General features: G+C 32.9%; 1 protein-coding gene across 6 annotated transcripts in view; it reads left to right on the top strand.

The window, feature by feature from the left end:
• The window catches only part of NAALADL2 (N-acetylated alpha-linked acidic dipeptidase like 2), a 1,337,824-nt gene that overhangs the window by 266,295 nt on the left and 1,044,904 nt on the right, over nt 1-26,625 (top strand). For 2 of the 6 annotated variants that reach the window (XM_079155138.1, XM_079155141.1), the window contains exon 3: nt 14,056-14,093. The exons of the other annotated variants lie outside the window; for them this stretch is intronic. In XM_079155138.1, coding sequence (XP_079011264.1) covers nt 14,081-14,093 — 13 coding nt within the window. In that variant the 5' untranslated portion in view covers nt 14,056-14,080. The remainder of the gene's footprint in view (nt 1-14,055; nt 14,094-26,625) is intronic. 6 annotated transcript variants of the gene reach the window in all.

Below are 26,625 nucleotides of genomic sequence, written 5' to 3'. Positions count from 1 at the left end.
ATGTTAACAATGTTTTCAGCAATTTATTGAGGCTTTTACTTAGAACAATACTATTTAGCTTAGTAAATTCCAGCGTCCACAGACAACCTCCTAGAAAAGAAGGAATTGGAAATATTAGATGACTTTTTTATTTTAATTCGGAAAGAAAAAAATGTACTTTATTGTTACTTGAAAACAGCAGTCCCATCATGTTAGCTGTATTCAGAGAAAAGCATTTGTATTCTGTTTCTTGGCAAATTAGGGCACTGTGATCTAATGACTTGATAAAGTCGATAGCCACTTTGGCTTTTGAAGCTGATCTTGGATTTATACGACATATAAAACACTTATAGTTGAGGGTTAACTCTTGGTAATTGACCAATTGTGAATATCACTCAAAGTGCTCTTCACTGATTGAAGTTTCATGGCTAATAAAATCTTCAATGATTTAAAAATATTTTAAATAGAAAAATAGTGGGAACATTGGTGGTTTCTGTGTGACAAGAATAGTCAGTATTCACTTTAAGTGAGTTTTATATCATTAGATCATATGAAATCAATTGTCATATAAATGTCCCCCAAAGTATTTTGTAAACCATTACATACATATACAAGCATTGATAATTATAATAGTTTTAGCTGCTTAATTGATAGAGCACACAATTTGCAATATGATTTCTAATTTTTGTAGTTTGATTTTGTTTTTTACATCTCAAAGATCTTTTTTCTATCAATCACAATATATGAGAATAGATTTATGAGACAATATATGTAGAAGAGTTTTAGATGCTTTAAGTCACAAAATACATATATCAGTATTCTTTACTGATATTAGTCCATATGTGTGATCTTTGTCTTTCATCAAATCTTTGTTAACATTTACCTCAAGTTAATAATTCTCAATTGTAGTCCAAAGTATTTCAAAATAATTGGTTTTTAATTTTAATTTTTTTATCATGTAGTAAGTCAATAAAGAAAAATATTTATAAAAACAATGAACTACAGTTAATAAGTATAACGTCTATTTTTTAATGCTTATTAGGTAAGTTTCCATTTTTAAAAACTCTGGAATATATAATGAGATTTGTGAAAATTCTTGATTCTTTATTGTCTTCATTTGTCATTTATCTAGTTAGATATCATTCTTTTGCTCCTACATCTTAGCATCATGAATACTTATCCACTCATTATTCAATTCATATCTATGTTAATGCTTTTTCTCAAATATATCTCTCTGCCTTCCCTAAGTGCTGCAGTGACTCTATCTGGCATTTGACTTTTATCATTTCCTTGCTCAGGTTGGAAACATGCTTTTGCCTTTAAGCAAAACCTTAATTTGTATGTTTTTGGACTTTATAATCACATTAAATTCTCCCTGCCCCACCTTTGTTTTTTCACTCAACATTGTATTATTTTGTCATTTATATCATTCATTGCATGTAGCTGAAGTTAATTTTCACAGCTGTGTTACATTTTACAGTGTGAATATACCACTAAAGACTTACTTTTCTTTTATCAATGATATTCAATATTTTTTCCATTTTGTGTTTCTAATGTAGGTAGTACTTCTATGAACATTCTTAAATACAGTTGATTCTTATTACTGATGGTAGATATGTTCTTTAAAGTTGGCTAGAAGACTTCATTAGTGAATATTAAATCATTGCCACTAAAGTAAATATGAGGTTAGGTTCATGTAATATCTAGTCACAATATTTTCTTAAATTAATGAATGCATAACCCTTTTTTACAGTGTTTCTGTTTAAAGACGCCTTATTTAATATATATTATTGGTTCATTAACATGAATGAAGCTTGTGTAGCATACACATTTTCTCTATAAGCTCTATCACAGCATTTTTGCTCTTAGGAACACTAAACACCACTTTGATACTATGCTCAGAAGCCACCTTTACTTTTAGGGAGTAAAATCAGGGAAAAAAATGTGCAACCACAAAAATGCAAAAACATGGCATTAAATCAACCCACAAAAGGGTATTTGTTTACAATATTGGAGCTAAATCAAGAAGACAGATTATCTATTCAACTTAACTGGGAATGTATCTGGGATGACTCAATATTTTGCCACTGTGTACATGTGCATGTATGCCTATCAGAAAATGGGCAGCAAGTATTAATTTTGAGGTTATAAATAAAATGTTAGCAAGTATGTGTATTCACAATACAGAACATGAACAATGAGCATAAACTGTATATCTTAGTCTAGTGCTTTTCAAACATGAGCTTGAGATGTATCACTTATAGAACATGCAAATGTCAGACCCTACCCCTGAGATACTGATTTAGAAGATCTGGACTGGGGACTGAGAATTTGCATTTATTTTATATTTTATATTGGTTTTTGAGTATTTTGTTTGCTTGTTTTTGAAGTGTTGAATATCAATCCCCCAGTCCAGGCCCCTCCTTTGCATTGTAGGCAAGCACTGTATCACTGAGCTGCATCACCAGCCTGAGAATTTGCATTTCTAGTGAGGTTTTGGATGATGCTGATAATGCCAGTTTATGGATCACATTTTGAAAATCTCCTTCTCTCCTCCCCTCCCCTCTCTCTCTCACACACACACACATCCTGGAGATTGAACCCAGGAGTGCTATACTATTGAACTACAACTCTAGCCCTTTTCATTTTTTCTATTTTGAGACAGGATCTCCTTAAGTTGCTAAGGTTGCTAAGTCACTGACACTGGCCTCTAACTTGCAATCCTCCTGCCTCAGTCTCCTGAGTTGCTGAAATTAAATTATGTGCCACTGCATCTGGTTTGCAGAACTCTTTCTTAATAAGCCTTTAGAACAGTTTTGGAATGTATATTTCTTCCCAGAATTGCCAGCTGAAAGATTGTGCTGAATTGCCAGGTAATCTTTTATGCTTACATCCAACTGTATAGATAGGATGCCAAACATTTTTTCCAAAGCGGTTGTACAGATTTATATTCCAAGTCAGCAGTGCTAAAATTGTTCCATGTCATTACCAGTATTTGATGTAATCATATTTCTTCATTTATGCCAGTCATTTTATTTCTATTTGTATATCCCTAATCACTGAAGTATTTGAGCATTTTCCTATTATGTTTATTTGCCTTACCAGATTCTTCTGGTGCAATGTGCCTGTCAGGTCTTTTGTCTATTTGCTGCTGGGCCATTATTGTGCTCAGTAAGTTAGTAAATGCATACAAGTTAGAATGTTACATTTTGTCAGTAAATTGCATCTTTTTAATTAAATACTGACCCTCTTTAGTATTCTTACTCTTGAAAAGTTAGCTCTATCCTTTAACTTCTGTTTATTTGAGGCTTGTTTACTTTTTTCCTTGGCTGGTTTTTTTTTTTTTTCCCCATTAAAATTTTTATTGATACAGGGTCAAATCCAACTAATTTTGGAGAAAACAACTTTGTAATATTTCATCTAACAATGCCACCACATTTATGGAAGATTTTAAAATATTTTTCAACAAAATTTCATAATTTCCTTCACATATCTTATTAAAATTATTCTTAAATATTTTGTTTATTGCTTTTCTGAAAGAGAAATTTTTTGTATTTTATTTTTTACTGATGACAAACAGAAGAACTACAATTATTTGGATGCATATCACCTACCCAGTACTTTAATATGACTTGATGCAAGATATTTTGACAGTTTGGGCATCCCTAATTTAAAAATCTGAAATGTAAAATATCATAAAATCTGAAAGTATTTGGGTGCTGACATGATGCCACAAGTGGGAAACTCCACACCTAAACTCAAGTAATGGGTCATCATCAAAGCACAAGCTCTCTATGCTGTATATGAACATGGCATAATTTGGTTGATTTCATTCCCAGGTATATTTCCATGTCCTTCTCTCCCTTCCTGTACTTCAGTGGTCTTCCTTCTATTTTCATATGATCCTTTTTTATTCATTTTTATTTTTCTCTTTGGCTTCTGCACATGAAGGGAAACATTTGTTTGACTTTCTTAGTTCGACTTATTTCACTTAGCGTACTGTTCTCCACTTCCATCCATCTACCAACAAACGATATAATTTTATTCTTTTTCTGGCTAAACAAGACTCCATTGTGTATCAATCACATTTTTATATCACATTTTTATAAATTATAATTATAATGCACTAATTTAAAAGTAATGGAGACCAGTAGAAGAGAGGAAGGAGATCAGGGGAGGGAGGAGGGAAGTGAAAGAGGAAGTACTGGTAAATAAGATGGATCAAATTGTGTACATGTATGAATACATCACAGTGAATCCCACTAATAATTATAATGCACCAATAAAAACATAAATAACTTACCTAGCCCCCCAATATTTGCTCTCTAAACAAATTATATTAAAGTATCTTCCAGATAAATATATGTATATATTTTTATGATATACATGAAATAAATGAATTTTGTGGTTAGTGTTGTGTCCCATCCCTAAGAGATCTCATTTTGAATATGTAAATATTCCCAAACTTGAAAAATTCCAAAGTCTGAAACACTTTTGATTCCAAGCGTTTCAGGAAACGGGAACATGAACTGTAATTTATTTCTCTCTGTGTTCCTGCAGTTTTCTAGTGCTCTGTCTAGAAGTGAATTTCTGTTCTACTTCTTAGACTTCATTGAACTTCCAAAATCTTTGCATGGGTATCTTTGATCAGTCTGAAAACTTCTTATTCTTTATCTGTTCCATCTTTCCCCCCCTTTCATTCTATCTTACTTCTCCATCTGCCATTCCAGTGGACTTGGATTTTCTAAGTCCTTTATGTCTAAACTTTTTATTTGCACACTCCACCTCCTGTCTTTCTGTGCAGTGTGGACAGTTTCTTCACATATATTTTCTAGTTCACTGGTTTCCTCTTCAAACATTTAACCTGCTACTAAAACTTGTGTCATTCAAAATTTAATTATTATGTCTTTAATTCTAGAATTTCTTTTTAGTCCTTTAACAAATATGCTGGTTCAAAACAGTTTTTTTGGTTCTTCTTAAATTTGATTTCTATAAACATAGAAAGCATGTTTTGTAATCTGTGTTCAATGATTTCAATGTTAAATTACATATGTAGCTCACATTTGTGGTTCACAGTATATCTTTATGACATGGTGCTGCTCTGGAAATTGAGCAGCCTTCTTTGATCATGAGGTAAAGGATCAAGATAGAAGGACTCTGGGAACCTGTGACCAGAAGCTGTTCTAAATTAATTTCCTTGATTTATTTAATTTGAGGCAGAATCTTCTCTCATGAAAATTGAAGTAGATATAAGAGGACACAGCAACATATTCATAAGGCCATATCTAATATATTATTGGGTCATTGATTAATGCTATGAAAAATAAAACAAGCTGATGTGATGAAGAATAATTGGAGGGATATTTAAGGTAAATTGCAAGGAGAAGATATCTATGGTGATGAGAAATGTCAGTTGATATCTAAAAAATGTGAGGTTGATGCCCACATGTCTGTAGGTGGGTTTTCTGAGAAGATGGAAAAGTATTTGCAATGAAGAAATAGGAGAACGTGGACTCTCACAGAGCAGTGCTACAAGTGTGAATTGTAGTACCTCTTGAGGAAACATTCTGGCAGCACAATTAGTAAAACTAAAAATGCATTCATTTTTGCCCCACAGTTCAATCCCAAGCACTATATTACATAGGGGAAATGTAATAAGCACATTTGTATTTGTTATATATGTACACTGATGATACTATGGTAAAGTTTTTAGTGGCAAAGTTTGGAAATAAATGTCTATTAGTGGAAGTCGCTGGTAGAATAAGTTAATACACTCTTCAACCATAAGGAAGAATAAAATTATGGCATATGCAGGTAAATGGATGGGGTCGGAGAATATCATGCTAAGTGAAATAAGCCAATCCCCAAAATCCAAAGGCCAAATGATTTCTCTGATAAGTGGGTGATGATACATAATGGCAGTTAGGGAAGAATGGAAGAAGGATGGATTGTGTAGAGGGAAATGAGGGGTGGGGAGGGACCAGGGGAAGAATAGATAATAGAATGAGACAAACATCATTACCCCATGTATATGTATGATTACACAAATGGTATGACTCTACTTTGTGTACAACCAGAGAAATGATAATTGTACCCCATTTGTGTACAATGAATCAAAATTCAAAAAATTAGTTAATTAATACACTCTGTTATACATTATCACACAGTCAAAAACATGACATATGTCATAATTATTGATATGGGAGACTTCCATGTGACACTTTGAGTGAAAAAATTAAGATGTAGAAAACATTGTATATTAAAATTCTATTTTTATTTATTTTTTAAAATATTATTTTTAAAAACACACAGAATAAATACCTACAAGGGAGAAAGTGTATGAATTTAAAATAAATATACTCCTAATTTTATTATCAATGACAAATGTGAAATTTGTATATTTGCTTATTGACATGAATCACTGGTAGTGAAAGGGGCAAACAAACATAGAAAATAGAATATATGTTATAGACCATCATATTCAAATTTTAACATGAGTGCACATTATTTATCTTTATGAAATTTTCCATTTCACACACATGGATGCCACAAAAAATAACCTTTACATCCAATTTAGTGGAATTAAAGTAAGTCAACATTTTTCTACTAAACTCCTACATTGAAGAGTAATTTGGAATAATCACAAAATATTTTATTGTAAAGTAATATATTACTGAGCATATGGCCTAAAGCTATACTGAGAGAAAATATGTAGTCTCATATATTTATTTTTAATTGCCTGGGAATCAGTAATATAGATATTCTAACTTATAATGAACCAGGATAGTACATGAAAATAAAATAAAATAAAATAGAAATAATTAAAAAGATACAACTAAAATTTATGGAAAACTAAATGTATAGGAAGGATAAATGTGATCAAACTTGAAAATACTAAAACAGAAATATATAGTAAGCTTGATGAAAAAAATGTTTTAATTTTAAAACACAAAATAAAAATATAAAGTTAGGATATGAAAGTATTAAAACAGAACAAAAGATTTTAAAACAAATGAAATTATACTAGATATTTTTACTACAGTTAAAGTTTCAAATACAGAGAGATTGTAAAACTTCTAAATTTTAAATAAACAAAATGTAAGTAAAAGATGTTGAACTGATAACAGGTCTAGTAGTGTATGTGCTAGTGATGGAACATAGGTTCATATAGGAAAACAGAAAATTAGAAATGCATCAGAATAATATATTTTAAACATCAAATTAACATATAGAATATATGAATTTATACATGAAAGTTGGGAGTCACTTATAAAATATATGAACACTATGGAGTTTGGAAATCTAAGGGAAATATATATTAAGAGAAACTACCTAAATATGATAAAAGCTTTTTTTTTTTGTAAAAATTAATACTGACTTCATTATACCAGCTAAATATTAAGGCATTTGCCATTATGACAGGAGAAAATTGATACAAATGTCAACCACCATCTCTTTTATTTACTAATGGGTTTTAGGTTATTGCTATTGTAATCACCATATACACAAACAAAATGCATGAATTTTGGGAAGGAAGTGAGAATTTTCAGTTTTTTCAATTGTATGCCTGGGAAACTAAAATCTATTATGACTAATAAATAAGGTAAGTAGATTCAGGGATAATTTTTCAAAAACTATATCCTTATAAATATTTGAATGTTAAAATTGCAAACAAATTTATTAATTTAAAAAGTTACAAAACACTTAAAAACAAGTTTCACAAAAGTGCCCCAGGATCACAAGAGTCACTTAAAAATATTATTAAAGGATAGAAAAGTATTCAAATAATTGTAGATGTTTACTTCACATAAAGACATGTTGTATTTAAAAGATGGAGCTGGGCATGGTGTCACACATCTGTAATCCCAGTGACTCAGGAGAGATAGCAAGTTGAGAACAGCCTCAGCAACTTAGCGAGGCCCTAAGCAATGCAGGGAGATCCTGGCTCAAAATAAAAAATTAAAAGGGCTGGGGATGTAGCTCAGTAGCTAAGTATTCCTGGGTTCAACCTCTGGTTAAAAAAAAAGAAAAGGATGAAATGATTTAACATTAAAAGTAAAATTTATCCTAAATTATTATGGTGATCAATAATTCCCATTCTTGGAGTCTAAGGCGTGGGAGGATACAGTAGACAGTTTCCACTGGTTACTTGACTGTATGTGAGGGGGTGGGAAATGATACTTATGCTTTATACATTTGTTTGTTTTATTTGTTTCAAAAACTTTTCATTGTGTCAAAATACCATATAAATTATTTTTTTGTATGTATGGGCTTTAGACTCTTACAGATTCTCTACCTACCTATCCATATTTATTATGTTACTCAACTAGCAAATTTTCTTGAAGGAGTTTCTTTTCCTATGTAAGTGTGAAAGAGTGAAGCTATATTCTCTTAAAGGAAAAGGGCCTCACTTTGTGTGTCTCCTCCAACCTGCTTATGATTATTTAACATTTCCCCCCAGGCTGCTGTGTTAGGGGAAATGACACTCCATTATTGGTTGCATGGAATTCTAGGCTTGGGGAGTTTGAATGTAGGTTGGCCATAATACTGCATGAATTATATTGTTTTAAACAATGATTGATGAACAAGATATTATTTATTCATCCCCATTATTTTTTGTTGTAGGCAATCTGACAAATTTACATTTCTGACCGCTTATAAAATGATTGTTAAAATAGTCAAGCTGTCAAGAGTTAAAATATTGTTTATTGACTTGTATGGATTTCTATGTTTCATTAATTTGTTAAGAACATATATTCTTGGCTTATGACTAGAAATTTCTTTACAGATAAAAAAAAATCTCTTAGTACTTCCTTGTTATACAAAATGCTGCACTGGAGTCATTCTTTTAAAAAAAATTTAAAAAACATTTTTTATTAGTTGTTGATGGACCTTTATTTTATTTACTTATTTATGTGTAGTGCTGAGAATCAAACCCAGTACCTCACACATGCTAGCCAAGTGTTCGACCATTGAACCACAACCTCAGCCTAGAGTCATTATTCTTATTTTTGAAAAGCATGAAAATTGAAGGTACCCAAACTTCAGATCATGGTCATTAGTTATAGCTGGATTATTTTCACTACATCAGTTGATAATGGTTTTTTTGTTTGTTCTGTTTTTTTTTTTTTTTTTTTTTTTCACATTTCAAGAATAAAGAAATGCCTCATTCCTGGAGCACAGTAAGATAACCAGGAATTTCACTTTAAAATTTAGTTCACTTTCTGGTAAATCGATGAAACTGGTGAACATCGTACTAATTGAAATAAAGCAGACTCAGAAAGTTGAGGATCAAATGTTTTTCTCTACCATGGGGAAGCTAGAGAGACATGAAAAAAATGAATTTAAAAAAGGGAGATCTCACAAAAATAGAAGGGAGACCAATAGAATAGAAGAAGATTATCTAGAGGGAGGGAGGAAGGGGAGAACATGGGGAAGGACCTCGGAATGAAATCTACCAACTATGCTATATCCATGTACAAATATACCACTAAGCATATATATACATATATATTCATATATATATATATATATATATAGAGAGAGAGAGAGAGAGAGAGAGAGAGAGAGAGAGAGAGAAAGAGGAAGAGAGGAAGAGAGAGAGAATACACTAATTGGAATAATAACAACAGTAATAATAGAGGAAAACCAGCAAAGTAGAGCAAATGTGTCAGAAGAAGGGAGGAGAGGAGGAAAGGAAAAATACTGAGTAATGAGATTGATCAAAAATGTTATGTGCTTGTATGATTATGGTATAATGAATCCCATTATGTATAATTATAAAAACCCAACTTTTTAGTGATTCCTTTTATGATTTGTCAGTTTTATCAAAACTTGTTTTTGTATCTTTTCAATATATTTAAATATACCTTTGATTACATCATGTGTAACATATTATGGTAGTTTCTACACTTGGAAGCAGTTGAATATTTGAAAGGAAATATGTTTCCAGTTTAATTTGAATTTCTAAATGCCAAACAACTTCATAGATATTGAATGGCTACCACTTTTGGGGTTTTTTTCTTTCACATTCTCTTGGTTCACTCCTTAGATATATTGTAGTGTCTCTTCTCACAGTGAAGCTCATGCATTCAGAAGGACAGTACTTTGCTTAAAGTGCTTTGTTTAAACATGCTTTGTTTGGATTCCCACCCCCTTTTTTTGTCATTTTTCTGAAAAGGAAAAGGATTCCAGAAAGAACACTTGATTTTGACCGAAGAATTACAGATTTTTTTACTTGACCAGCATCCTATGAAAAAATGTATCATTTTAATAAAAAGCTTATTGTCTTATTTCATTTTAAATTTGGCAGTCCAAACTCAAATGGTAATCTCTGCTTTTGAATATTTTGTGCTGAGTTAAAAATTTCTGCCCTGAAGAATTATGGGGATGGGGGAGGGAAGGTTAAGTGACAGCAATGTAGGGGTGAATGTGATCAGAGTCTGTTATGTGCATGTGCAACATGCCACAGTGAAACCCAGTATGCTGTATAATTTGAATGCACTAATAAAAGAAAAAAAATCACTGCTCTAAAGACTTAGATTTGCAAAATGACATGTAACCTATAAAGCAATGTGATATTATTACATGAATTCTGGTCTTGAGATTAAAGAAAGAATATATTTGAATGTGTTCATAAAAGAAAGAAAAAATTACTCCTCTAAAAATGTAGATTTACAAGATGACATGAAACCTTTAAAAAACAATGTGATAATATTACATGAATTCTGATCTCAAGATTAAGTAAAGAATATGATAAAGTGTGCAAAAAGATCATTCTTTCATTGAAAAAATGTTTTTAAAGTGCCAAGAAATATTTTTAAATGCAATTATATGAGTAAGGAAAAACAAGGATTAAACCCCATATCCATCTCTATGAACACGAGTTTCTAATTGGGATGAAAATATCAATTAGATAATCATATAAAAATGGGGGTGGGAGAGGTCTCCTATAATCCAAAGTTTGGGTTGGACTTAACTATGTGAGGAAAAGAGGAAAGTGTTTTTCAAGTAAAGGAAACAAAATGTTCAAATGTTCTGTTGGAAGGGAGCCGGTAGATAGGATATACTAAGGACTGGAGGACTAATGAGAGGCGAAAAAAAAAAAAAAAAGTGGGGCAGAGAAAGAGTTAAGATGGGGCCAGATCATCAGAAAATTGAAACCTCAACCCAAGGAGAAACTTTACCTGTGACACAGAACTCAATGACTGTCAGATTCCTTTTTTTTTTTTTTTTTCTGTGTGTGTGTGTGTCAGTTACATCTACCATAATCAATTCATCATTTATGCTACACACACACACACACACACACTACTGAACATGAAAATTTTAAAATGAATCTTTATACTGATTAAGAAGGCCATAATTATTCTATTAGGTGTAAATCTAATTGCCTTTTAATTCATTCCTTTTCCTCCCTGAAAAACAAGATTTTTAGCTACCTGTTTGAAGATAAGCCCAAACTATATGATTTATATCAAAATTAAACAATCTCTTTTATATCAAAATTATGATTATATCTTGGATATCATGGTAGAGTATTAAAATAATTTGTCATTTTAAAATGAATGACTAGTTTAAATTTTTAATTTTGCTCATAATTAATTTTCATATTCCACAAATAAATTCAGGACATCTCACCGACTTGCATTTAATAAGGTCCTCTGTCAATGAACCTAAGAACTCCATTCTGCTTATGATTAGGATTGACCAGGTTGAAGACTTCAGCTTACTTTCCGTCATGGAACAGTTCCTGTTTTTCCAAAAATAGCTCCTCCCTTTTGTCCTAACCTTTCTTATTAAATGTAAACCACATGAAGGATGTTTCACTTCTGAAACTGAAGACAGTTATTACCTTGATGATTGGAGTGCACTCCTGTGCAAAGGTGTATACCATTTAATTCACAGCATCAGTTTATTGATTTTGTTCTGGGTCAAAATTAGAACACCATCAATAATCTCAACACAGCATAATGTTGTACATAGTACAAAGTTTAAATATTTATTCACTGAGTTGAATTTCACAGTGTCAAGGGGAAAGCACAGTTAATGGGATAATAAGTACCTGTGGTGATAGTGAAGCAGATATAACTAGTATACGCATGATATTTACAAATCTTAATCATATTATTTGTTTCTCTTAGTAGTCATGCAAAATCATTTTCTATTTCAAATTCTGTATTTATCATTATGAAAATAATATTAAAAACAAATATTAAATGTGAATTATTTTATATGTCTGATCTATATTTCTGTATTTAACACTGACTACTTAGTGTTAAATACACTAAGACTACTTAGTGTTAAATACAGAAAGAAGCCAAATACTCGACTTAAACAAAAACTGTAAAATAATGGAAATTGTACCAGAAGGAAGAATGCCAAAATTGAACCTCAGTCATTTTATTTGCTCTAGTTTTATTTCAAAACTGTACATAATTAAAATATCATAAGATAGAAAATAATTGAAAATCTAGAAAAACCAATAAAATTATGGTTTAGTAAATATAAATGAATAGAAAAGGGTGTGTCCCCTGAAATTTATTTCCTTCTTTAACCATTTGGGATTTCCTGAACTATTCCTTGATAATATGAAGGAGAGGAACAAGAAGAAAATAGGTAACTTTTCAAAGGAAAATGTCAGTTCATCTTGACAATTTTTAGTCTTGCTTTAATGCTAGAGACTAATTTGATCACACTGTGCATGCAACTTTAATTGAAATGAGAATCCTTTTATTTTATTTTTTTCAGGACTACAGTGTGTACAATACTAAGACTGCTTAAGATAACGTGCATTTTTAAGATTGTATTAGGGAGATTTTTTAAAGAAACATTCAGATTCATTTCATTTTAATACAATTTTTAGTAGGTTTCAGTGCATTGCATTAAGGGAATATATAGGCTTCAATTTTTTTCTCATTCTCTCATGTGGAAGTATTTATTAAAAGAGGTTTGGCATTTCAGCCAGTACTTTTACATGTTAAATCCTATACCCTCCTTATTTCTCTGAGTATGCTAGAGTCACATTTTTCTCTTTAATAAAAAAGATATTGAAATTTAAAATGGTATTTCTTCACAATTATATTTAATGCTTTAGGTTTTATAGAGGTTCAGGTAGGGTCATTAATAAATATTATCTTTTTTGGAATCAATGGAAATTATAGATTAACTGTTCACATTCAAAATTATTAAAAGTGTGCACAAACCATTGCAAAATATGTTTATATATATATAAATGTCATCTATAGGTAAGCTCATCTATTCATTAAAATTTTACTTCTTGGGTCTGTTAACCTTTTTATAAAACTGTACTTGAGTTTTATAAGTTAGTTGATGTAATTATGTGTAGTTATAATGAATACAATTATACTTCTTCAAAATATTCACATTTCACAGTTATTCTAAAACTAAGTGAGGGTGATTCTATTCTGTACTTATTTAAGTACTCTGTAATCAAGTTAAACAGTACTTATTTTAAAAATTATTTTCTAGAATTAATATTACAGTTTATGGAAGATAAACTATCCTTCATAATTGTTTTCTATAATCTGTAGATGGTAGCTGTACATATGACAAGCATTTGTTGACTAAGTATGTGGTTCCTTTAAAATTTAATACACATTCATATCATAATTCTTAGAAAACTATAAAAACCTTCCTTATAGCAAGGAGCCTACCTAAACTCATAAACTGAATAATATTTAATAATGAGACTCTGAGTGAACTCCCATTAAAATCAGTAAATAAGACAAAAGTGTTCTTGGCACCTAGGCACTGTGATGTAGTAGTGAAAATGACTTCTGAATTGTCACTCAGTTTTCCTCCTACGTTAATAGTCTCTTTCTTGTCTGGTTCCTCTGATCTCCTTAACCTTTCAGGTATTGAGTTCCAGGGATTATTTTGTGCATCTTTACTTATGTACATTCCCTTTTGGTGAGCTTGCTCAGTGTTATGGGTTTTCAAAACTGAGAATTCTTAGTACTAAATGTTTATCCCAAGGCCAGATCTCTCCCCAAATTACCATGTTTAAACTACAATCCATTCTGAATTTGCCTCTCACCTTGTCTTCCCTTTCAGTAACATAACACATAGCATCTGGGAAATGTTTTTAGAAGGTAAGTTAGATCAAGTCATTTTTGTTTCAATCTGTCCAGTGGCTTCCCTTCTCACTGAGAATACCTCACAGTGGTCTACAGTTGGTCCACAACAGAGCACTGCTATTCTGCTGACCTGATTTCCTAATGCTCTCCACTGACTTTGGCATCTTTTATCACCTTCCTTGGTCAGACTTGCTGATCCTAGAACTGCGGAACCCTCCTTTCTCACAGCTTTTTGTAATTCTTTATCCTTCTGCATATAATACACTGTACTTCTGTCCTCATGGACAACCTTCTATCCTTACAGACAAAGTCCCTCCCTTTTTAGTTATCTCTTTTTTTTAACTCTCTGTTCAAAAGCAGCTGCAGTTCTGCCTAGCATATCCTATATCCCACTCCCTGTTACGATTTTTCTTCATAGTGCGTAAAATATTGGCATATCAGATGTTTACATTTTTTACTTGTATGTTTCACTGTACTAGATTTATAGGTGGTTTACTTATAAAACACTGGAGGATCTACGAAAAATGTATACGATTAATATGATAGAATTAGGTAGCCATACACAGTGGTATTCTGCTAAATGTTAAACAACTGGCTTTCTGTTGAGGAAGGTATGGGCATAGATAGCAAAAATTTAATAAAATAATTAGGAAATGAGTTTTGAGTATCTATTACCTTTGTATTTTATTACCATTTAAAATTCTATCTACATTAATATATGTAAGTCTTTAATTTCAATAATGTAATATATATATATATATATATATATATATATATATATATATATGAACCAGCCAGCCATTGAACCCTGACTCCACCATTTATGAATTCTGTGGCCTTTGGGTAAGTTATTTAGCTTCTCTGTACTTCAGTGTTTTTTTTCATCTGTAAAACAGGGCTAATAATAGTCACTTCCTAATTGCATGAATATGAGGATCAATTAAATAATGTAAAGCACTAAGACCTGATAAATAACTAAGCAGTAAGTGAATTTTAGCTATCTCTTTAATTTTTATAAACTAATTAACATTAAAATTAATCTATAAAATATAATAGACATTCTGTCAGTTGTCAAAGTGAAGGAAAATATGAAGGACAATGTGAATAGTGTTTAAAATTATCTTTTACATTTGTGAACCTTACAAAAGTTAATATACACCAACTTCTTAGAACAGTATCTGGCACATAGAAAGCAATATCTTACTATTGCAATATCTTACTATTGACCATTATTATTATTCCCAACTTGAAATATACATAATGTATTTAACTAAGAAATTATAATAAATAACTAGACAAATGAAAAATCATTTTATGTTTCTATATGGAAGGACTCTATATTTTACTGATGAAACTTAATAATTTATAAATTTAATGTTGTTAAAGAAGTAGCAATGGTATTTTTAGAGAGAAACTAGAAGAATAAACTTATTAATGAAAATAGTCTTCTAAGAAAAAGAGCAATGACAAGAAGATACTTGTCAATGTAGATTTTAAACTATGTTTTCCTTATTCTTACAAATGACCACTGAAGACAGTGTTTTCTGGGTCAAGAAATTAATTTTGAAGTCTGTACCCAGCACTGCTTGGCTTTTTGATCTTGACCAAGACGTTTAACATGTTATCTTCATAATCTTCATTTGTACTACATCAGCAGCAACAGAAATCTACATCATAAAATTGTTACAAAAACACCTTCATCACAGACTTCATAACACTTTCAAAGTAGCAAGGCAATGACAGACATAGTGTGAGAATTATTAAGAATAGTGACTAAGTATAACATAAGTATATAATGAGTTAAAATTAATGACTTTCTATTAATTTTGAACTGGTTTTGTTTTCCTCTCATGAACTGCTTATCCATATTATTTAGAATTCTCTCCAATTATGCTGCAATTTGTGCCTTGATACTGTTGTTATGTTATGGGACTCAAGGTAAGAACAGACCAATCACCACTGAGAAGTCCCAATTTGAGTGTCTTTATTAAGCTGGCTGACTGACTGTCTGACACAATGTCCCTAAAATGACTATCAGGAGAACAGCCCTGACCATAGGGTTGCAGGGGTTTTTAAATAAATCAGTACATCAATCATAAGTATCTGTTGCTATGATTAAAAATTACAAACTAACATCATGAGATCTGATTCATTAGCATTCGGGGGAAGTGGTTCAGAATGACCTTACTTAGGTACAAACTGAAGAATGGTTACTAACATCTAAACAATTACTGTTGACATCACCATTAACATGGTACACTGTTTGGGAAAAATAGGAATCAAAAGGGAACAATTTTTCATTATACAAAAATTGCCATTTTGTGTTGCCAAGCATGTCATGCTAAGCAACTGTTGATGGTGCAGAGATGGGGCATTCCCATGGGAGAAGCATTTCCTACATAACATGGAGTCTCAGAACAAAATGAAGTCTGTTTAGTCATTGCCCATATAGCCTGGCCTATAACATTTCCCTGGAATTAAATATGTCAACCTGTCACAGTTAGTCTTTTTTCCTATACCTTAATTGCCCTTTTCCTATGAGCTCTGTTTATTAAAATGTCCTCCACCTTCAAGATCTGCCAGACTACCAATTTTGCCATGGAATACTGTTTAAATTTCCCACTCTGACCTTCCTTACCAGTTGGAGCAATCTTTCTCTTTTTCACCTAACACCAAGCTGCTCTCCTGTTCCACATGAGCCTCTGACTTCCTTGCCCCTCCAGAGTAGTTTGTGAATCAACAGTGTAAGCATCACCAGGAAGTTTAAGAAATGTAGAATCTCAGGTCATCCACCATATCAAGATGCCCAGCTGATTCTTATTATAGTTTAAGAAGCTCTACTGTAATTCCTCATAAACTACTTGAGGGTGGGATGTGGTGAGGGTAGAGTTGGTACATGCCATTAGGAACATTTACAGGGCCTTGCATTGTCAAACACTCAGCACAACATACGTGTTCAGTTAATTGTGAATTCAATTTTACTTTTAGTATTTTGAAGTCAGGAAAATCCAGGTAAGGAAAACTTGAATGTTGGGAAAGGATGTTCTAAAGTCAGAGCAAGAAGAAAGCTATTCATTATTGATGTTACTCACATCAGCTAATCAATATTTCTTGGTCATCAACTACTACTGTACTTTTTCATGCATAAAATATTAGTATAGATCCTTGATCTTGTAAAAAAAAAAAGATCTTGAGTCTAACCTTCACCATCAAAGAATTCATTTAGATAACTGAATCAAAATGTGGTTGCTTTGTCATCCTTGTAAATATTTAATTTATGCTGTTAGAAGTCATGACAGAACCTTAAGGCATTGCACATTCAAAAATGACTGGTAAATATCAAGATGTGATTTATCTTAATTATTTAAACAAATCAATTCATCTGTGTCTTGATTTTCTAGAAATGACAAGCAAAAATCCATAAGCAACAATTTATTATTTATAATTAACAAAAATGATCATACACTGTGAAGTGTTTTCTTTTAAATCAGTTGTGGTATTTTTTCCAGTACATACTTAATATACTAGATTTTCTATCAAAAATTCTATAAAAGTTTTGAAAGGGTTATAAGTACCCTTAATTCACATTTACCTATATCTGTACATTGTTGGTCTGGATTAAATTAAGCATGTCTTTAATTGTTTTTTTTTTTTTTTTTTCTTTCCTAGAAAGTTGCAAGCCTGCTTCTCTCTCCTATCAGTTGATAAGTGCTTAGGGAACAGAAACTAATTTTAACATTAGCAAAAGAAAAATGCAATTAAGAAGCCTAATCTGCTGAAAAATACCCCCAGCAATATCCTTATTTTATGTAATGCCATTTTAATGGAAATGACATTTTTATGAAATACAAGTGACAAAGACTTGAATGATGCCTATGAGCCTTTTATTTAATTTTTAGCCCTAATTTATTAATAAAGGGAGAAAGTAGGAGCACTTCACTCCTATCATTTCAGATATGGAATAGATTTTTAAAGTAGAATTTTTAATGTAAATGTTCACTTTTACCTGACATAATGTTTTAAAATAATAAATCTAGACTCTAATTACTCCTGTAAATGGTGGATGTGTGTGTGTGACGACAGCCCTATACAAAAGGACTTGGAGTATCTTCTCAGGATCCTGATCACTACCCTTTCCATTCCTGTGGATGATTGACACTGACCTCGTTTGTATGGCTTTTCTTTCCTTGCCCTGTCCTTTTATTTTCTCTTAAGAACAGATATTCAGAATTTAGGATCATATACTAGGGCAATTTCAACGACTGACAATTCTCTTAAAAATAACTACTGTTGCTACGACCACGATTCATGAGTTCTTAATTTATACCAGGCACTACATTAAGTGTTACCACTTCCTCACTGAGTGTCACAGTAGTAGAAGACAAAGTCATAATAGCTGTGACAATAAAGTTTGAGGATAATGCAGAACATATCTTCTGTGCTCCAATCACTCTGTTCTGCATCATTCAAAGCTTATATTCGCAGACATTCTCCTAAATGCATGAAAATAAGGAATCTTAGTAGGAATTCTATCATGGAAAACTAACATTCCTTTAATGTGCAAAGACAAAGGTTTTGCAATGGTCAGTTTTCTTGAGGTTCTGATGCTCTCATGGGCCTCACACCGTCTCGGTCATGGTCATTCTCTGTTCCTTTCTATTTTCAACCTATCATCATTCTTTCTTTTCTGGCTTCTATTTGAAAGAAACACAGATACTTGGAGGACACTAAACCTGAATTCAAATGACATTAACTTGTGAGTTTGATGGCTAAATTGAAATTTACTTGCACAATTTGGTAATATATGTTTTATTTAGCAAATTATAACTTTTGGAGTAAAATGGAAGACTATTGAATTTTAGGATTTTTAAAAATTTTAATTTTTATTATAAATTGACATATTATAGTTGTATATATGCAAGAGACACAAAGTACAGAGTAAAATGTGGAGTAACTTAATCAGCAAGTTAACATACACATCACCTCAAATACTTGTAACTTTTTGTGGGGAAAACATTCATGGTTTTTTTTACTTTTTATTTTTTTTAGTTGTCAGTGGACCTTTATTTTATTTATTTACATGCAGTGCTGAGAATTGAATCCAGTGCCTCATACATGCTAGGCATGTGCTTTACCACTGAAGCTAAAGAAAGTTAAAGAAAGTCAATGGTTATGCTTATATTGAAAAAAACATAGGATTATTCGGTTGTGAAAAAATGATGAATTACAAAATATTTTTATAAGCTAATAAGTTTGTCTAAGCCTAATGTATCATCACAGGACTGTTGACATTAAAACTGCTAGGAAACTTAAACTTCATTGTAATCACTGACTTTGCCTACTGTTAATTACTTTGTAATTTGCAACACAATACCAGTTATATTGTGGTGGGAATGTGCCCAATTTTAGCAAGTGAATCTTGGCCAGGGAAAGAACCATCCCTCTAACAGGAATTTAGAAATATTTTAATAAGTTTTGGAGTGCCAAAAGGATGAAGACATAATGTTGAGAATTCCCTTGTTGATGCTGAGTTGTCTTTTTTGTACAGCTTATTATTAGTATTTTTAATTAGTGTGAACCTGTAATCCTATTCTGGCTAGTGAGATGAAAGGGAAATATTCTAGAGAATGAGTATATTGGTACTCTTCATGAAAACACAGTATTTCTTTTTGGATAAAATCGACTAATAGACTTACTATTTACTCAGGTAGATATGGAGCTACAGCTGCCATTTTGCAATAAGAGAAAACAAAAGCCCTCAACTCCTTTTGGAAGAATAGACATGGCAGCACTTACATAGGAGTTGAACAGCATATCTGGCATTTCTTGTTCTCTGAGTGCTAATTTTCTTTTGTGTGTGTGGGGGGGGGTAAATTTTAATTCCTTAATAATGTTCTTTAGGACATTGGATTTTTTGATACCAGTGGTTTGAACCATTATTGAATACCATCCCTTAGTAAATGCACAATTTTCTTCTTACCTCCACCTTCTTAAGCATTGAAAAAAATTAGAGATCAGGCTGGTGGATTTACCTGAAAAAAAAAGTTACCTAGCTTTTTTTTTTTTTTTTTTAATTAAAGGATTATAATCATACATAGTGTTGGGTTCATTTAGACAAAATAACATATGTAAGGAGTTTGATTTCAATTTCTATTTCCCTGCCATTTCCTTCTCTCCTCCCTCCCCTGTTCTGTCTACTCTCCTCTGTTGATCTTCCTTTCACTCCTTTATTTATTTATTTTTGGTTGAGTTACCTAGTTTTTTAAGGACAGCCTGCAATTACAAATATATTTCTCCATTACTAATCTGGGTTATTAACCTATCATGTGTGGGTTTTTCCCTCTCCCCATTTCTAGAAATAAATGTGTATTTTCTAATTGATTTCATTCGAAATCTAGGCATACCTGATGAAAAATAATAACCACATCATTGCATTATAAAAATATTTTTCATGTGTTTCAATATTTAGCTGTTCAGTGTGGTTTTCTTTTTTATTGTAAACAAATGGGATACATGTTGTTTCTCTGTATGTGGCGTAAAGGCATACCATTTGTGTAATCATAAATTTACATAGGGTAATGTTGTTTGATTCATACTGTTATTTTTTCCCTCCCCCCATCCCTCCCACCCCTCTTTTTCCTCTATACAGTCCTTCCTTCTTCCATTCTTGCCCCCCTCCCTAAACCTAACTCTAACCCTAACACTAACTCCTCCCTCCCCCCATGATGTGTCATCATCCACTTATTAGCAATATCATTCGACCTTTGTTTTTTTGAGATTGGCTTATCCCACTTAGCATGATATTCTCCAGTTTCATCCATTTCCCTGCAAAGGCCATAATTTTATCATTCTTTATAGCTGAGTAATATTCCATTGTATATATATATACCACAGTTTCTTTATCCATTCATCACTTGAAGGGCATCTAGGTTGGTTCCACAATCTGGCTATTATGAATTGAGCAGCTATGAACATTGATGTGGCTGCTTCACTGTAGTATGCTGATTTTAAGTCCTTTGGGTATAGGCCAAGGAGTGGGATAGCTGAGTCAAATGGTGGTTCCATTCCAAGTTTTCTAAGGAAACTACTGCTTTCCAGAGTGGCTGCACTAATTTTCAGCCCCAGCAGCAATGTATGAGTGTACCTTTCTCCCCACATCCTCACCAACACCTGTTGTTGCTTGTATTCTTGATAATCACCATTCTAATTGGGGTGAGATAGAATCTTAGGGAAGTTTTGATTTGCATTTCTCTTATTACTAGAGATGTTGAACATTTTTCCATATGTTTGTTGACTGCTTGTAGATCTTGTTCTGTGAAGTGTCTATTCATTTCCTTAGCCCAATGTCAATTGGATTATTTGTATTATTGGTGTAGAGTTTCTTGAGTTCTTTATAGATTCTGGAGATTAGTGCTCTACCTGAAGTATGATTGGCAAAGATTTTCTCCCACTCTGTAGGCTCTTTCTTCGCTTTGCTGATAGTTTCCTTTGCTGAGAGAAAGCTTTTTAGTTTGAATCTATCCCAGTTATTGATTCTTGCTTTTATTTCTTGTGCTATGGGAGTCCTGTTAAGGAAGTCTGGTCCTAAGCCGACATGTTGAAGATCTGGACCTACTTTTTCTTCTATAATCTGCAGGGTCTCTGGTCTGATTCCAAGGTCCTTAATCCATTTTGAGTTTAGTTTCATGCATGGTGAGAGATATGGGTTTAGTTTCATTCTGTTGCATATGGATTTCCAGTTTTCCCAGCACCATTTGTTGAAGAGGCTATCTTTTCTCCATTGCATATTTTTGGCCCCTTTGTCTAGTGTCCTCTATTCTGTACCATTGATCTACCTGTCTATTTTGGTACCAATACCATGCCATTTTTGTTACTATTGCTTTGTAATAGAGTTGAAGATCTGGTATTGGGATACACCTGCTTCACTCTTTCTGCTAAGGATTGCTTTAACTATTCTGGGCTTCTTATTCTTCCAGATGAATTTCATAATTGCTTGCTCTATTTCTGTAAGGTACGTCATTGGGATTTTAATTGGAATTTCATTGAATCTGTATAGCACTTTAGGTAGTATGGCCATTTTGACAATATTAATTCTTCCTATCCAAGACCATGGGAGATCTTCCCATCTTCTAAGGTTTTCTTTAATTTCTTTCTTTAGTGTTCTGTAGTTCTCACTGTAGAGGTTTTTCACCTCTTTTGTGAGATTGATTTCCCCAGTATTTTTTGGAGGCTATTGTGAATGGGGTAGTTTGCCTAAGTATTCTTTCCAAAGATTCATCACTTATGTATAAAAATGCATTAGATTTATGTGCATTGATCTTATATCCCGCTACTTTATAGAATTCACTTATGAGTTCTAAAAGTTTTCTGGTGGAATTTCCTGGTTCCTCTAAGTATATAATCATATCATCAGCAAATAGGGATAGTTTGAGTTCTTCTTTTCCAATTCATATCTCTTTAATTTCTGTGGTCGGTCTAATTGCTCTGGGTGGTAGAGTTTCAAGGATGATATTGAATAGAAGTGGTGAAAGAGGGCATCCCTGCCTTGTTCCAGTTTTTAGGGGGAATCCTTTCAGTTATTCACCATTTAGAATGATATTGGCCATGGGCTTAGCGTAGATGGCCTTTACAATGTTAAGGAATGTTCCCACTATCCCTATTTTTTCTAGTGTTTTAAGCATGAATGGGTGCTGTATTTTATCAAATGCTTTTTCTGCATCTATTGAAATAATTGTGTGATTCTTGACTTTAAGTCTATTGATATGGTGAATTACATTTATTAATTTCCTTATGTTGATCCAACCTTACATCCCTGGGATGAAATCCACTTGATCATGGTGCACTATCTTTTTAATATATTTTTGTATGTGATTTGCTAAAATTTTGTTGAGAATTTTTGCGTCAATGTTTATTAAAGATATTGGTCTGAAATTTTCTTTCCTGGATTTGTCTCTGTCTGCTTTAGGTATCAGTGTGATATTGGCTTCCTGGAATGAGTTTCGGAGGGTTCCCTCCTCTTCTATTTTATGGAATACTTTGAGAAGTATTGGAATGAGGTTTTCCTTAAAGGATTTGTAGAACTCGGCTGAGAACCCATCTGGTCCCAGACTTTTCTTTGTTGGTAGGCTTTTGATGACTTCTTTGATTTCAGTACTTGAAATTGGTCTATTTAAATTGTGTATGTCCTCCTCCTTCAGTTTAGGCAATTCATATGTCTCTAGAAACCTGTTGATGTCTTCAAAATTTTCTATTTTGTTGGAGTATAGATTTTCAAAATAGCCCCTAATTATGTTTTGTATTTCACTCCTGTCTGTTGTGATATTTCGTTATTCATTCCGAATTTTAGTGATTTGGGTTTTCTCTTCTCTTCTGTTTGTTAGTGTGGCTAAAGGTTTATCAATTTTGTTTAGTTTTTTGAAGAACCAACTATTTATTTTGTCAATTTTTTGTATTGTTTCTTTTGTTTCAATTTCATTGATTTCAGCTCTGATTGAGTTTAACTATTTCCTCTCTTCTACTACTTTTGGTGCTGGTCTGTTCTTCTTTTTCTAGGGCTTTGAGCTGTAGTGTTAGGTTGTTTATTTGTTGAGTTTTACTTCTTTTATTAAATGTGCTCCATGAAATAAGTTTCCCTCTAAGTACTGCTTTCATAGTGTCCCAGAGATTTTGATATGATGTTTCCTTTTTCTCTTTTACCTCTAAGAATTTTTAAATTTCCTTCCTAATATCTTCTGTTATCCATTCATCATATAATAGCATATTGTTAAATCTCCAGGTCTTGGAGTAGTTTCTGTTTTTTACTCTTTCATTTATTTCTAACTTCAATCCATTATGATCTGATAGAATACAAGGTAGTGTCTCTATCTTCTTGTATTATATGGTCTATTTTAGAGAAGGATCCATGTGCTGCTGAGAAGAAAGTGCATTCGCTCTTGGTTGGATGGTATATTCTATAAATGTCTGTTAAATCTAAATTATTGATTGTGTTATTGAGATCTATGGTTTCTTTGTTCAATTTTTGCTTGGAAGATCTGTCTAGTGGTGAGAGAGGCATGTTAAAATCACCTAGTATTATTGTGTTATGGTCTATTTGGTTTCTGAAATTGAGAAGGATTTGTTTGACATACATGGATGAGCCACTGTTTGGGGCATAGATGTTTATGATTGTTATATCTTGCTGATTTATGCTTCCCTTAAGCAGTATGAAATGACCTTCTTTATCCCTTCTGACTAACTTTGGCTTGAAGTCCACAGTATTTGAAATGAGGATGGATACTCCACCTTTTTTGCTGAGTCCATGTGCATGGTATGTTTTTCCCCATCCTTTCACCTTTAGTGTATGGGTATCTTTTTCTATGAGGTGAGTCTCTTGTAGGCAACATATTTTTGGATCTTTCTTTATAATCCAATCTGCCCTGAGCTCTGGTGCAGCCACTCCAAGACCAAGGGACCCACTGCGCTCCTCCTCCGGGCAGCCCCCGATGTTCAGGAGCGGTCGCTTTAAGTCCAAACAACTCACCACTCGTGTCCTCCTCTGAGCAGCCGCCTGGAGCTCTGATGCAGTCACTCCCAGTCCAAGCGCCTCGCTGTGCTTCTCCTCCTCCTCTGGGCAGGCCCCGGTGTTCAGGAGTGTTCCCTCTGAGTCCAAACAGCTCTCCTCGCAGCTTCTCCTCTGGGCACCCACTCAGAGCCCTCGTGGTTGTTCTGAGTCCAAGCGCTGTGCTAAGTGGCCTCCTCTATGATGCTCACAATTGTCCAAGTTCACTGTTCCAGCGGCGGGAGGGGTGTCTCACCGGGCAGCTCTACTTCACAAAGTTCCCTGCATTCCAGTTCGACCGCCCCATCCGGGACGCCTCCCCAATGGAAGAGACTCACCCGGCTGCTTTGAGTTGGTTCCAAGTCTCTCAATATCTCCTCTTTTGAATCCTGAGTCCTGGAGCAACATGAAATGCAGCCACCTTCTAGTCTGCCATCTTGAAAACCCCCCAGTGTGGTTTTACACAATTTATGAGGATAATGAAAATTGTCATGGCTTTAGCATGTCTTTATATAATTATTTTATTTTATGGGACTGAGGATTGAACCCAGGGTGGATTTACCACTGGTTTTCATTTGCAGGCCTTGTAATTTTTAAATTTTTAATTTATTATTGTTACTATTATTTTTTGGGACAGAGTCTCACTAAGTTGCTTAGGGCCTCACTTAAATTCCTGAGGCTTGCTAGGACCTATTGATCCTTTGCCTCAGCCTCCTGAGCTATTGGGATTACAGGCATTGCCACTGTGCCCTGCTTCTATTAATTCTTCTTTTTCTGGTGCAGTAGAATTCAGAGCATCTGGTTTAAGAAGAAAAAGAGCAAGACAAATCTTTTAATGAAATAGACTTTTATGAAGTACTATAAAATTTAAAATATTTTAAAATATAAAAGCATTGTTCATGTGCTAGTTGTTCAGCCAATTTATAAGTAAACACCCTTTAAAATATTTTGTATGATTTTGACTTTTCCTAAAACATACAAACAAAAATATAGTTTCTTGGTGATATCCAAGCCATTATTTTTACCACATATTTTCAGAGTTCATCCTAACCAAACAGTCTTTACATATTGCAAGAAGAGAAAAAAGTGAGAATATGGTATTTTCTTACAAAAATGTTCAAATAGGCAAGAACTTATATGGATTTTTGAATTCAGTATATGACAGAAAGACATAATCACTTATTTCCTGTGTTGAGGATTCTAGTAAACATAAAATTCATGCTTTTAGTAGTATGATATGTATTGGAAGATTTAAGGGAGATGAATTCAAAAGCTCCAAAGGCTTGTGATAGGTCACATTAGCCAAGATTCTTGAAAGTTGAAAGACACTTCTTTTTTCACACCTCATAAACAGACTCGATGATAGCAAGATATAAGAGAAATTTGAAGCTGTCAAGATAGTGACACATAATATAGTTGATATAGAAAAAACTTTTAATTTTTAGAACTGAAGGAGATATCAGGAATTATCTAGTTCAGTATTTACCATATTGAATAACTTCAATGGCTTCTTGAAATACAAACAATATATCATGGACTCTCACTTTAACATTTATGTCTCTAAATGAAAATTACTGAATCAGGCACAGTGGGGCATACCTGCAATCCCAGTAACTTTGAAGACTGAGTCAGGAGGATCTCAAGTTCAAAGCAAGCCTCAGTATCTTAGCAAGGTCTCAAGTAACTTAGCAAGAACCTGTTTCAAAATAAAAAATAAAAAAGGACTGAGGCTGTTGCTCAGTGGTTAAGTGCCTCTAGCTTCAATGACTGGTACAAAAATAAAAGTGACTCAGGAGGCTGAGACAGGAGGATCCTGAGTTCAAATCCTGCCTCAGCAAAAGCAATGTGCTAATCTATTCAGTGAGGAACTATCTTTAAATAAAATACAAAATAGGGGCTGGGAATGTGACTCTGTGGTTGAGTGCCCCTGAGTTCAATCCCCAGTACTCCTCCATGCACCAAAAAAAAAAAAAAAAAAAAAAAAAAAAAAATACTGAGATATTTAAAAAC

This window comes from Sciurus vulgaris (assembly GCF_902686455.1).
Source record: "Sciurus vulgaris genome assembly, chromosome: 10".
Lineage (NCBI taxonomy): Eukaryota > Metazoa > Chordata > Mammalia > Rodentia > Sciuridae > Sciurus > Sciurus vulgaris.
Note: the sequence above shows the minus strand (reverse complement) of the source record. Positions and strands in the feature narration are given on the sequence as shown.